General features: G+C 46.0%; 1 protein-coding gene across 1 annotated transcript in view; it reads right to left on the bottom strand.

Annotated features, from left to right (window-relative positions):
• Nucleotides 1–13735, bottom strand: part of SPTBN5 (spectrin beta, non-erythrocytic 5) — a 2284272-nt gene that overhangs the window by 1162453 nt on the left and 1108084 nt on the right. Inside the window, exon 36 of the mRNA XM_086937224.1 lies at nt 69–218. Coding sequence (XP_086793350.1) covers nt 69–218 — 150 coding nt within the window. The remainder of the gene's footprint in view (nt 1–68; nt 219–13735) is intronic.

The raw sequence follows: 13735 nt of genomic DNA, 5'->3' as shown, positions 1-13735 counted from the left end.
ATAAACTCAGCTTTGCTTCTTCAAGGACGCAACATTTCTTTACCAGCCTGAGCGTAGTGTTCACTCACCTCCTGAGAGTTCAAGATTTTCTCCATGTTATCAGCGTCCCGATAGAAGATCTGCTCTAGGTAAACTCTTTCCAGCCACTCCTTTTTCACCCCCCACTGGTGATAAAGTGAGTTGTTCTCCTCAGACAGTCCTTGCAGTTTCTCCAGAACCTGAAAAAGATGAGAAGGGAGCAAACTGAGAACGCTGAATTTCTGATCAGTCCAAAGGAGAGGCTGGCTTTCAGCCAGATGGTAACTAGAAATCAGCAGCAATATAACATTGAGGCTATGTTGATTGGTTTGAACAAGCTCAGTAACTAATTATAAGAAGCCACGTTTGCCCATGTCAACAATTGCTTTTGCACTGTTATCTGCCAACATGCTGAGATCATCCAAACGTTCGAATATTATGAAACTCTGAAATAATTTATATGCAAATAAATGATTAGCCTAAACAACCAGAGAAACAGCTAAACCACAACGAAGGATGTGATTTATTCCAATTCCAGCAATGGACTACATAGTTTTACTCAGTATAGCTGTAAATAAAATTGACAGCCTTGGGAAGGAAACCAGGGTGGTAGACTGGGTTTGAGCCTGGCTAAGTGAACGGTTGCAGAGAATGTTGGTAAATGGTGTCTGTTTGGGAAAGAGAAGGTAACAATTGCATTGGCGTTGTCAGTTTCCAACATCATCATAAGGAGCCTTGCAGAAGAGATGGCAAGGCACATTTAAATATGCATAGATTTTAATGATATTTTGCAACAACATTTTATATATGTATGTATATATATATATATATATATTCCTCCAATCTCGCCCAAATTGTGAACGAGCCGACACATGCTAGGTTTGCCCAACTCAAATTTATTTAACACCAGGTCACAGCATTTCAATAGCGCGCAGCTCACACTTTCACAGCCCTTGGCAGACGCGTTTCGGCGGTTGCCTCATCAGTGCCGGCTGTCTGCTGTGTGATCAGTTACCAGTTTTCGCGGGGCTTTACTTCATAAGTCCTGCCAGCGAGCCCCATTGGCTAGATGTTTGTGGCCATAGAAAGCGGACAAGCGAGGTGTTTACCGGCTGTTGCTTGCCGCTTTCACAGTATGGGGTGCCTGGATGCCGTTGTCAAATCCCAATGTATGAAAGCAGCCTGTTCAGAGTTCAACACAAGGTAAAGTTTCCCATAGTTGGCATTGAAATAATGCTCTCCTTCCTGCCGCTTCCATTACGTTGCGGGTCTCTGGCTAAATCACTTCTTTGCTGGGCAAACCTGTTAGCAGAGAATCTGCTCCCTCTCCCCGATACCTTCGCAAAGTCCAGGTCGGGGGGGCGCCACGTTGTGCAGTCCATGCACTTCATCCAACAATTTTTGCCGGCAGACGTGGAGCACCAGACCGAGGGGCGTATATATATATATGTATGTATGTAGAATCAGGAGCGCAGTTCAGAAAGCCCCCGCCACGCTTTGGGTCCGGACTTTCTCTGGTACGCCTCATGGCAATTTTCCCTTTTCCAGTTATGGATTGTGTCCGGCACCCGCCCTTGACAACGGAGGATACGAGCAGTTGAGGTACTTTACCTCTCTTGTGGCAATCTGCATTGCACTTAGCCCCTGCCCACTGGACTTCCTTAATCAAGGGCTGTGACGGTATGACGAGGACCCGAGGAGAGGTTTTAAAAACATTGACACAGTTTTGTTTTCCCTGCTCTGCTACATCAAGGGTCCGATAACATCGAGATTTTCACTCACCCCCCATTGTCACCAACCCGGGGTGCTGTCTCACCAGGCATCCTGGGAGTTGCAGTTCGGAGCATTCAGAACGATCTGCAACAGGTGAGCCCTATGGTAGGGGGGAGGAGCGGACCACGCCAGTCATTCTTCAGGCAGCAGGGAAGAACTCACCGTGATTACCACTCTGGTGCTGGGCGCTGAAGAAGGCGAAAGCCGAAATGCATTCGCCGCCACCGGAGCTGTGCTAATGAAATAAAAGCCTTTCTAAGCGGTTCCTCGTTGGGCTTCTGCTTCTTTCTTGGAGGGAGATTACTTTGAACATTTTCTGCGCGAATCAGGAGCGCAGTTCAGAAAGCCCCCGCCACGCTTTGGGTCCGGACTTTCTCTGGTACGCCTCACGGCAATTTTCCCTTTTCCAGTTATGGATTGTGTCCGGCACCCGCCCTTGACAACGGAGGATACGAGCAGTTGAGGTACTTTACCTCTCTTGTGGCAATCTGCATTGCACTTAGCCCCTGCCCACTGGACTTCCTTAATCAAGGGCTGTGACGGTATGACGAGGACCCGAGGAGAGGTTTTAAAAACATTGACACAGTTTTGTTTTCCCTGCTCTGCTACATCAAGGGTCCGATAACATCGAGATTTTCACTCACCCCCCATTGACACCAACCCGGGGTGCTGTCTCACCAGGCATCCTGGGAGTTGCAGTTCGGAGCATTCAGAACGATCTGCAACAGGTGAGCCCTATGGTAGGGGGGAGGAGCGGACCACGCCAGTCATTCTTCAGGCAGCAGGGAAGAACTCACCGTGATTACCACTCTGGTGCTGGGCGCTGAAGAAGGCGAAAGCCGAAATGCATTCGCCGCCACCGGAGCTGTGCTAATGAAATAAAAGCCTTTCTAAGCGGTTCCTCGTTGGGCTTCTGCTTCTTTCTTGGAGGGAGATTACTTTGAACATTTTCTGCGCGAATCAGGAGCGCAGTTCAGAAAGCCCCCGCCACGCTTTGGGTCCGGACTTTCTCTGGTACGCCTCACGGCAATTTTCCCTTTTCCAGTTATGGATTGTGTCCGGCACCCGCCCTTGACAACGGAGGATACGAGCAGTTGAGGTACTTTACCTCTCTTGTGGCAATCTGCATTGCACTTAGCCCCTGCCCACTGGACTTCCTTAATCAAGGGCTGTGACGGTATGACGAGGACCCGAGGAGAGGTTTTAAAAACATTGACACAGTTTTGTTTTCCCTGCTCTGCTACATCAAGGGTCCGATAACATCGAGATTTTCACTCACCCCCCATTGTCACCAACCCGGGGTGCTGTCTCACCAGGCATCCTGGGAGTTGCAGTTCGGAGCATTCAGAACGATCTGCAACAGGTGAGCCCTATGGTAGGGGGGAGGAGCGGACCACGCCAGTCATTCTTCAGGCAGCAGGGAAGAACTCACCGTGATTACCACTCTGGTGCTGGGCGCTGAAGAAGGCGAAAGCCGAAATGCATTCGCCGCCACCGGAGCTGTGCTAATGAAATAAAAGCCTTTCTAAGCGGTTCCTCGTTGGGCTTCTGCTTCTTTCTTGGAGGGAGATTACTTTGAATGTATGTATGTATATATATATATATATATATATATATATATATTCACTGAAAAAACCATAGGTTTCACACCGGTTATAGTTAGCTGGAAATTTTACTGACATAAAACCATTGAAATTCCCACGTTATAGTTAGTTGGACTCACTATAACTTGCGCGCCTGCAATGCACTGCTGATGACGTCACATATTACATCACTCATGACATGGTCAGTGACATCACTCATGACATCACTGATGACACCATCCAGGGAATGTGTGTCTTTCTGAAAAATCAATATGTTTTATATTTTAGTTTCTATTTTTGAATATGTGTTTCAAGGGTTACATTACACTGAAAGGAGGTCTGTCACTCGGTCACAAGGATGGTGTCACTGTTTTTTTTATTCTTTTTTGTTGTTTTATATTTTTTAGTATCAGTATGAGTGTCTGTATGGTTTGGTGGGGGTATTACTTAGCACATAGATGCATCAATGACTGACTCACTGTTTGTATGTGTTTTGAAGACAGCATATGTGCAGGACTGTATGGGTGGATGAGTGTGCATATGTGTGTGTTAGTGAGTGAATGACTGTCTCACTAGTGTCTTAATGAGTAACTACATATGTTTTAATCTAGTATATGTGAGTATTGATGTATATAAGTGAGTATATGTGAGAGTGAGAGATTGTAAGCGTTCCTGTTTAAATAAGTATGTGTTTCTATAAGTGTTTGTTTAAGAGAGTAAGTATGTGTAAGTTTCCTTAGAAGTAAGGTGGTAGTGTGTGTATAGCTGTATATGCAAATAAATGGATGATCAATAGTTTATTTGCATGTGTGATTATGTGTGTGAGTAACTTTTGGATGACTGTCGGTGTGTAACAGGATGTATAGGTGTTTCACTACATATGATGAGTGAATATATGTATGAGTGACTATATAGAACTGTTGGTGAATGAGTGGATGTGTATATAGATGGTGGTATTACTGAATTGGTGTTGAAACTGGTATGGGTATCTATTTTTTTGAAAATTTTAGTTTCTATTTTTGAATATGTGTTTCAAGGGTTACATTACACTGAAAGGAGGTCTATCACTCTGTCACAAGGATGGCGTCATCAGTGATGTCATGAGTGATGTCACTGACCATGTCATGAGTGATGTAATATGTGATGTCATCAGCAGTGCATTGCAGGCGCGCAAGTTATAGTGAGTCCAACTAACTATAACGTGGGAATTTCAATGGTTTTATGTCAGTAAAATTTCCAGCTAACTATAACTGGTGTGAAACCTATGTTTTTTTCAGTGAATTTAATAGGTTTTTTAAATGCTAATTCCTAACTATAACTAGTGTGAAACCTATGGTTTTTTCATTGAATTTCAAAGGTTTTTTAAATGCTAATTCCTAACTATAACGTGTGTGAAACCTATGGTTTTTTCAGTGAATTTCAAAGGTTTTTTAAATGCAAATTCCTAACTATAACGTGTGTGAAACCTATGGTTTTTTCATTGAATTTCATAGGTTTTTTAATAGCAAATTGTTGGGCTACATCTGGCTGATATTTGGGCTACATTTGGTTTTTTTCGGTCTCTGGTGGCCATCTTTGGGCTACACTGGGCTACATTTGGGCTCTAACATATATATAGCCCAATGTAGCCCAATATATATTTTTTCAAAGTTAATTTTCATTAAAACCACTGGAGTATATATCTTGAGACATAGCAAAGGCACATCAGGGTACCAGTCCCTACAATTTTGCCAAGTTTGGTGGAAATCCATTCAGCCGTTCGGGCTAAAAGTGAGTTTGACCGCCCTATGGAAATTAACATTGGGAAAACACGTTTTGGGACCCCCCCTTTTATCTCGGCCCCCGCTTGATGAATCCCCCCCACATTTTCAGGGAAGGAGCGGGCCACGAACTTTGAGAAATTCGCGAAGATTCGTCCACCGGCGGCAAAGTTATTCCCAATAGAATGTTGCGGATTTCCTATGGAAAGTAGATCCTAACTATAACTACCTACTGGCAACCGCCAGTAGGTAATATATATATATATATATATATATATCTATATATATATATATATATATATATATATATATATATATATATATATATATATATATTTGTGTAATATATGTACATATAATATATATATTTGACAAATAAGTCTCAGCTATAAACACCGCATAAAACTCCAGCACATGTGCAAGTCAATTGTTGGATTTTAGCTCATCAGCTCAGATCTGTAACATTTTCCCTGTGTAAACTGGTGCGAGTTGGTGGGCTGATGTTTACTGTGGAATTGGTGGCAATGATGTCACTGAAGGGAATTAAGTCCACAAATACAGACCATGCCATGAGATTCACTAAGACATCATGAGGCACATTTCCTTTTTTTCACAAGTGGTATGCTTGATGGTGACATGTGAGTCATTTTCTGTGGCGTGAGTGCCTTAAGCTCTACACCCTCGACCCCAGACTCTGCAACAGACACTGCTACCACGCTTCACAGTAGGACCTTTCACCTGCACCCACTGCCACTTCACCTGCAACTGCACACACACCAGCCCACTAACACCAATTTGCATGCACCCTTCTCAACACACGCTCACTATGCAAGCATTCCACTGAATTATGGGACCTTATTGCCACTCTCACACCCAACATGGTCTTCCTCACTGAGACCTGGCTTAACCCCACATCCACCCCAGACATAGCCAGAGTAATCTCTGGCACATACAAAATCACACACCACAACCGCATAAAAAAATGGGAGGAGGAACAGCCATTATTCACAAAGACACCATACAGTGTACCACCATCAATGACAACATCACCACCTCCCTGGAACATCTCAACTTCGAGCTCAACACGGACAAGATAACCATCAGAGGCACCCTCGCATACCGACTGCCAGGCCCATGCTCCAGCTTCTGGACCACCATCACAGACTTCATTGCACCCCTAGCCTTAGACTCTAAGGACTACATCTTCCTCAGTGACCTAAATTTCCACATTAATGACCCCAATGGCAAAAATACCGCACACCTCCTCGACAGTGTGAACAGCTTGAGATTGACCAAGATCATCCATCACCCTACACACTCTGTAGGACACATGCTGGACCCAATTTTTGCCTCCAGCAACCGTGTCAAATACAGACAAGCCACAGAACTCACATGGACTGATCATTCCATCATCTACTTCAGCATCTCCAGCCCCCACACTGCCACCCCCATAATGACTAGTGCCCCCCACCAGAGGTAGAATAAAATCTCATATACCAGCTGGGCAAATGCCCTCAACACCTTCAATCCTGCTACCGCCACCAACCTCGAATAGGGAACGAAAAACTTCAATGCCTGGATCACCCATTGCGCAGACAGCATCAACCATTTTCTACGCAGATGACACCCAACGCATCCTCTCAATCACTGATGACCCCACCAACACCAGAACCATCTGCCACAAATGCATGACAAACTTTGCCAACTAGATGACAAACTACGGCCTGCAGCTGAACACAGACAAGATGGAAATACTGATCTTTGGCAACAGCAGGGGCGGTGGGTGACATTTCAAAGTGGTGGAGCGCGAAGTGATTTGCATACTGCACTGTAGCGAGCGAGCACAGCGAGTGAGCCCGAACCCCAAAAAGGGGGTTTGGGGGGATAACCCCCCCCAAGAAAATTTTGAAAAAAAAGAAGAAAAATCGTGCATTTTCAAGCAAATTTGAGAAAGCAGGAAGGTTAATAATTAAAGCAATTGTGAAAGTGCAGTTATTACATTAGTAGATGGCATAACATAGGTAGCTGCTTATTCAGTATAACCACAGAGTTTCATACATTCCGTCCTATTACGCTCAGGTGCTGAATTCAGACTATAAGACTTTCATGAAAATCTCAGCTCCAAGAGTAGAAGAAGTTGCACAGCAGTTGGGAAACAGCCTTCACAAAGCATTAGGAAAATGAGAGGCAATTACTTGAAAGCAAACTGAAAGCAATGCATCAAGTAGTAACTTAAAGCAATGCATCCAGCAAAACAGTGCATGCAGTCAACCATACAAAAGTAAACTAAAGCAAGAGTGAACCTGTGAACCTTCACTTTGAAAGCAGGATGTTAGTCAACAGGCCAGTCACATACATTTAAACTGAGGAAGAGTACACTTCAGCATGCAGGCACCAACATAAAAGCACCAAGCAAGTCAAAAAATGAAAGCAATACATCCAGCAAACTAGACAGTGACTCAAAAAGTAAACTGAAGCAAGTGCAGACTGAAAGGAATGCGCAGTCATAAGTCAGAAAACCAGTCACCCAGAAAACCAGACCAGCACACCAAAGCATCCCACCCCTGATTGGATGGCAGCTGTGCTCTTAGGGTCACCCCTCAGTTTTTTGGCAGGGTTGAGCACCCCCTAGTTTTACCCCCTCTGCGTTTGAAGGGGAGACAGGCAAAAGGGGTCATAATGGGACATCTGGCACAGCCACTTTGTAATCGAGGTCACCCACCCAGCTCAAGACTGAGTTACAGGCTGATCTTAAATCTTTAAACAACCACAAGGGTCTCCAGCTAGTTGGTTCTTGAGCCAAAAGAGTCCTCAGCTCACTGGTAATCTTTTCATCGCGCCTGAGATGACATGACAATGTCCCTTAATCCGGAGCAACTGTGGGGACTAGTCTGGAAAATAAAAGCAATGCTCCCAGTAAACAAGACAACATAAATTGAAAATGTTTCCACGCAGGACCAACAGTCACAAAAAGTAAAGAAACAGAATGAAGTCAGAGGCACTCCAGGAATCCAGGTAGTCACACAAAATCATAACTGATTGAGCAAACTGTGTACTGAAAACTATTGCAAATAAGACAATTATATCAGAACAAACTAGTCACAGGGAAATAAACGCTTGCACCCATCAAGCCGTGCATCACAAGTCAGCAAACGGAATCGAATTAAACCAGCAATACTTGGTGCCACTCAAAAGCAAGTATAAAGTGCACTTCAGCAAGCAGGTCAGCCACATTTACAGGAGACTTTTGAGGATACACCCCTAAAAGTCATAGAATCAGTTGCAAAAAAAACAAATGCACTCCAGCAACATAGGAAGTCGAATGAACACCACTGTACATAAAGCACTGTACATAACGCACACATTACACAGAGACTAGCAATCATAGGTGTGTAAAACAGTGTATGGGACATGTTATATAAGACAAACATGGCTGACTGCTTCGTCTGCGTTCTCCCACATTGCCCTGTCCCTTTTCTCCACACACCCCAAAAAGCCCAGCTCCTTTTTCTTTTCTCGTTTTCCTCTTCGTACATTTATTTAGGTTTTATTATGGCGAGGTCTCGATTTTCCTTCCTATTGCTCTACTGGCTGCCTTCCTCAACTCTTTGTGAAGCCAAGCCCTCCATGTCACCCCTTACTTTCAGGGTTACCTCTGCCTTTTTCCCCTAAAGCATAATGAACGCATGCTCTCCCTATAACCATAACTGATGCCCGTCTCCCTTTGCCGTTGACACAAGGTCTCCTTTCCATGGACCACTCTATCCATCTCATCACTAAAACCACTGCCCTCTCCGTTAAGGCCCATGTCTCCATCTCACCACGAATGCTACTCAGAGGCGTGATAAAAACGGTGCCCACTCCCCTCCCGGAACATGATGAGGAGCCGCCGAGTCTCCCATGTCTCCAAATATATTCAGTGGCCTTGGGCAGGAAGCCCCGCACTCCATGAAGTGTAGCTGGGGCCTGCCTGACGCCCCGTCTTCCTTTCTCTATTAATTCCCGTCTCCCTCTTACAGTGCCCCCGTCGCCTTCTCTCTCCGCTGACGTCCTGTCTTCCTTCTACCATTAACTCTCCTGTCTCCCTCCTACTGTTGACACCTTTCCCACTCACTAGTCACGCCCTGCCTACTTCTCGCTCCCCATAACTGCCCTGATGCCTCTCTCTCACCACCACTAATGGCCCTGCTGCTTCTCTCTCACCATTAGTCGCCCTGCTACTTCTCTCTCACCATTAATCGCCCTGTTGCTTCTCTCTCACCATTAATCGCCCTGATGCTTCTCTCTCACCATTAACGCCCCTGTTGCCTGAAAGCGTCATTATTACCTGGAAGAACCTGCGGCGTGAGTGGACTCCAGAGATTCTGAGTTCAGCAAGAGGCTTCGGCTCTTAAGAGTCATAGCCCTTTCCCACCCTCTGAATAGTAGTAAATGCCATACGACACTCTGCACATTTGTATATACTATAGCAATATGCACATATAGTCTTTTCAATCCATTCCAAATTAATATCATAAAGTTATAGGCTGACCTGAAAATTCGCATCCTAGTAGCTCCATCCTTAAAGTGCAATGTCTTCTGCACACCTGTGGAAACACCCATACGTACTGCGCTTCTACTGGAGGTGTGAACGAATTTACGTAGGGAGTGTTGTTGTCCACATTTCCACGGAACACATATAATGAGAGCACAGACAATAACTTTATGTTGCCCTAAATTTTCATTTAAAGAGTTGCAGCATGTCTCAATCTTCACTGATGGCTAAATATCCTGCCTCTGTGTATTTTCCTCCCTGCCCTGGTTGCACCCCTCTGACCCACACCTGCCCCCTGCTTACACCCCCTGCCCTGGCTGTACACCTCTGACTGCAGCACAGCTCTCCCCTCTACCCCGCCCCCTGCTTGCACCCCTGTCCTGCTGCACCCCTCGGACTGAAGCACAGCTCTCCCCTCCATCCCGTCCCCCTAATTGCCCTCCCTACCCTGGCTGCACCCCTGTGACCCACACCTGCCCCCTGCATACACCCCCTGCCCTGGCTGTACACCTCTGACTGCAGCACAGCTCTCCCCTCTACCCTGTCCCCATGCTTGCACCCCTGTCCTGCTGCACCCCTCGGACTGAAGCACAGCTCTCCCCTCCACCCCCGCCCCCCCTGCTTGCCCCCTGTGCTGGTGTACTCTTCGGACTATAGCACACCTCTCCCCTCTACCCTCCGACCCCCCCTGCTTACACCCCCTGTCCTGGCTGTACCCCTCGGTCTGCAGTACAGCCCTCCCCACACCCCACCCCCACTGCTTGCCCTCCCTGCCCTGGCTGCACCCTTCAGACTGCAGTATAGTCCACCCCCCTGCTTGACCCGCCTGCTTGCCCCCCTTTCCTGGCTGCACCCCTTATTATCTTGTGTAATTGGGCTAATGTCCTCTTGGTTTAAGATAGTCAAGAAGCTCATTATCCAATTGACGTAATTTCAGACATTATTGTGCTCCTCTCAGTGTAAGCTACGGAGGTCGGTCATCTTTCGTGTAGCGTTTATTATCCAAATTTTCTGGCAGAAGCATTGAAGACCTGTTTAGTATCCTCATAAAATAACTTCCTGCCTCTCGCGAAATTGGATAATACTTCCATGAAGAATAGATGGTGTTCATAGGTCTGCACAGCTCATCTGCACAGCTCAAAGCTGAAGGAAAATGGAAGGGTATTCCTACAGGGGCTTCTTCCGGTCCTACAGGAGCAAGTAGCAGTATAGACTGTGCTTTGTGTTTCAGTTTGCTGCACTTTACAACAAAGTTGTAAACAACGACGCCTCATGGCACCTAAACATGCTTTTTAACCAGCTCCAGTCACAGAGCTACTTGAATAAATAAAGGAAGGACGGATGTGCTAAGGAAAACAAGTGATTAGTGAATAGTGCTTATTATTTATACATTGTGCAGCACAGATATAAAAATTATCACCAATAGAGGTTTTATGTAATGCAATTCAGCTTGTCAATGGTAACCTATAACTCGCAGTTATGGCAATGTCTGTGTATACGGATCTTTACGATAACAATAGCCATCATTTATTATGTACATCGAGAGAGAAGCAAAGCTAGTGATGGGCCCAGAGAGGGAGGACAGAGCAGAATAAGGTTTCTGATTTATATTCACCTCACTTTCCCGTAGAAAGCCCTTTCAGAGCTGTATTAATACTTTGTCATTCCTCTGGAAAGTTGACTTTTCAGAGCTAATATGAACACCGGACACCCGAGGATCCCAATAATGCCCCGTGGCATTTTTGATTTCTTGGCTAATGAAAAAAAAAAGACTTTTGAAATGGAAGTTTATATATTACGCAACCGGGCTTCAACTGCGCAGGTGGAGCCCCTTTCACGGATTTCATTATTTTCAGTTCTTTGGCACAAATCATTGACTAAGATAAATTTTCAACATGCCCCTGGAACTCGGATGATGAGAATGTAAACGCTCAGAAGAATAAAGTCCCCCCGGAAATAATGACTTTTCATATGTTCCTCAGCGTTCCACTCTCAAGCAATTAACCGGACCCTGGTGGCTAATTCCGTTCTGAAAAGGGGAATGCAACATACATAGATAGACATTACAGCACTTGCCGAAGTTTTCTTACCGCCGTCCGCCGACATCCTGATCCTCCTCGCAGCGTGTGCGTCGACAGTGTGTGCGCCACCCCCCGCGCGGCATCCAATGATGGCTGCTGCGTGCTGGTGGACCAGCCAATCCTGGCGCTGGGGGGGGGCACATTTGCTGCTCGCCCTGTCGCCCTTTGAAAACCCGGGCTGTGGCACTGGCAGCAGGCGAACAAGTACCCCCCTGGGTCCCGCTGGGGAACTTAGTGAGCATGCCTGAGATAGTAACCAACAATCCCAAGCATGCGCACAGTGCACTGTAAGCTCCCCAGCGGGACTGCGCACTACGGTCTGCCTGAGTGTCACTCAAGCTGCAGGCCACCCTTCCCCTGCACAAGGGCGGAGGCTGATTGTTGCAATGTATTTAAAAAATGTATAGATAGGATTGCGGCCGGCGGCCGCGATGCGGGTCCATTGTGGCTGGTGGGGCTACGCCCCTACGCCCCAATGGACGCACCGCTGCTGGGCAACAGGAGCAACACATAGAACGACTACCGGTGACCATCAGACTTATGATCCGTATCCACTCCCTCCAGCCATGCCAGAAGCCTCTGAATCATTGACAACAAGCTCACAATAAAATCACAGATCAAAGCTGTCTCCTCTATGTGCTTCCTCACTCTGCGTATGCTACATACGATCTTCAAGTGGCTAACCCTACAAATGAGACTAACTGTGACATAAGCCGTCATCACCAGTCCACTGGGCTACGGCAATGCCCTCTATGTAGGAATCACCACACACCTTCTACATAGTCTTCAGATCATAGAGAACGCCGCAGCCGACTCATCCTTGACCTTCGCCGATGAACCCACATCACACCCCACCTAAGGAAGAAAACAAGTTACTTACCTGTAACTTTAGTTCCCCAGTATTGGTAACTTTCATAGATTCCCATGCTTTGTATCATTCCCCGTCGTCGGAATGGGAGTCTCGGTAACAAAAATACCATAGCTATAGGTACAAAAGACAAGGAAAAAAGGCCTAGGCCTCATTCCCTTTTGTAGCATATCACCCTCTTTGTGTAAAAGAGACCAAACTTTGGCCATCAGCCAATCAGAAGTGCCTCACCCCTTAGAACCTTCCTGAAGGAACCTCAGAGCCTCAGATTTTCGTAGCCGTTGTGTACTTAGACACCATATCTGTTATAGGCTGAGCTTTCCTCGGGGAGGCGGGTGGGCGCATGGGAATCTATGAAAGTTACCAATACTGGGGAACTAAAGTTACAGGTAAGTAACTTGTTTTCTTACCCCAGTATTGGAACTTTCATAGATTCCCATGCTTTGTATCAGAGTAGCAAGCAGTTGGCAAGATAATCACATTTTGCATCATAAATTATAGCAATAGGCAACATGACATAAGATACAAAATGTGAAAGACAGAAGGTGGGAAAGAAGGAAAGCTCACCATCAGTGGAAGAGGTTCCACAGGACAGCCTGTCCTACTGCCGCATCGTCTAGTTGCAGAGATTCCAAGCAGTAATGCTTGGTAAAGGTGTGAACGCTGCTCCAGGTAGCAGCTCTGCAAATATCCTTATTCTGCACCCCTGCAAAGAGGGCTGTTGAAGAAGCCACAGATCTTGTGGAATGAGCTCGGATCTTTCCAGTCAGAGGTTTTCCTGCAGCCTTGTGACAATGTAAAATGGCACTTGTGATCCATCTCCAAACACCCTGTTTGGATAGCGGAAGGCCCTTACCAGGACCCCCGAAGGCTACAAATAGTTGTGAAGATTTTCGAAAACCTTTAGTACGTTCTAAATAGAATTTCAAGCATCGCTGCACATCCAACGAATGCAATGCTCTTTCTGCTGGCGTAGAAGGTTGAGGGAAGAACGCCTTCAGAATGACTGGTTCATTCAAGTGGAAATCCGAGGGAACCTTTGGCATGAACCTAGGATTAGTTCTCATGATCACAGTGTTTCTCTTGAATTGAAGGAAAGGCTCTTGGATGGTCAAAGC

This window comes from Lissotriton vulgaris, chromosome 9 (genome assembly GCF_964263255.1).
Source record: "Lissotriton vulgaris chromosome 9, aLisVul1.2, whole genome shotgun sequence".
Lineage (NCBI taxonomy): Eukaryota > Metazoa > Chordata > Amphibia > Caudata > Salamandridae > Lissotriton > Lissotriton vulgaris.
This window is presented reverse-complemented; position numbering and strand designations above follow the sequence as displayed.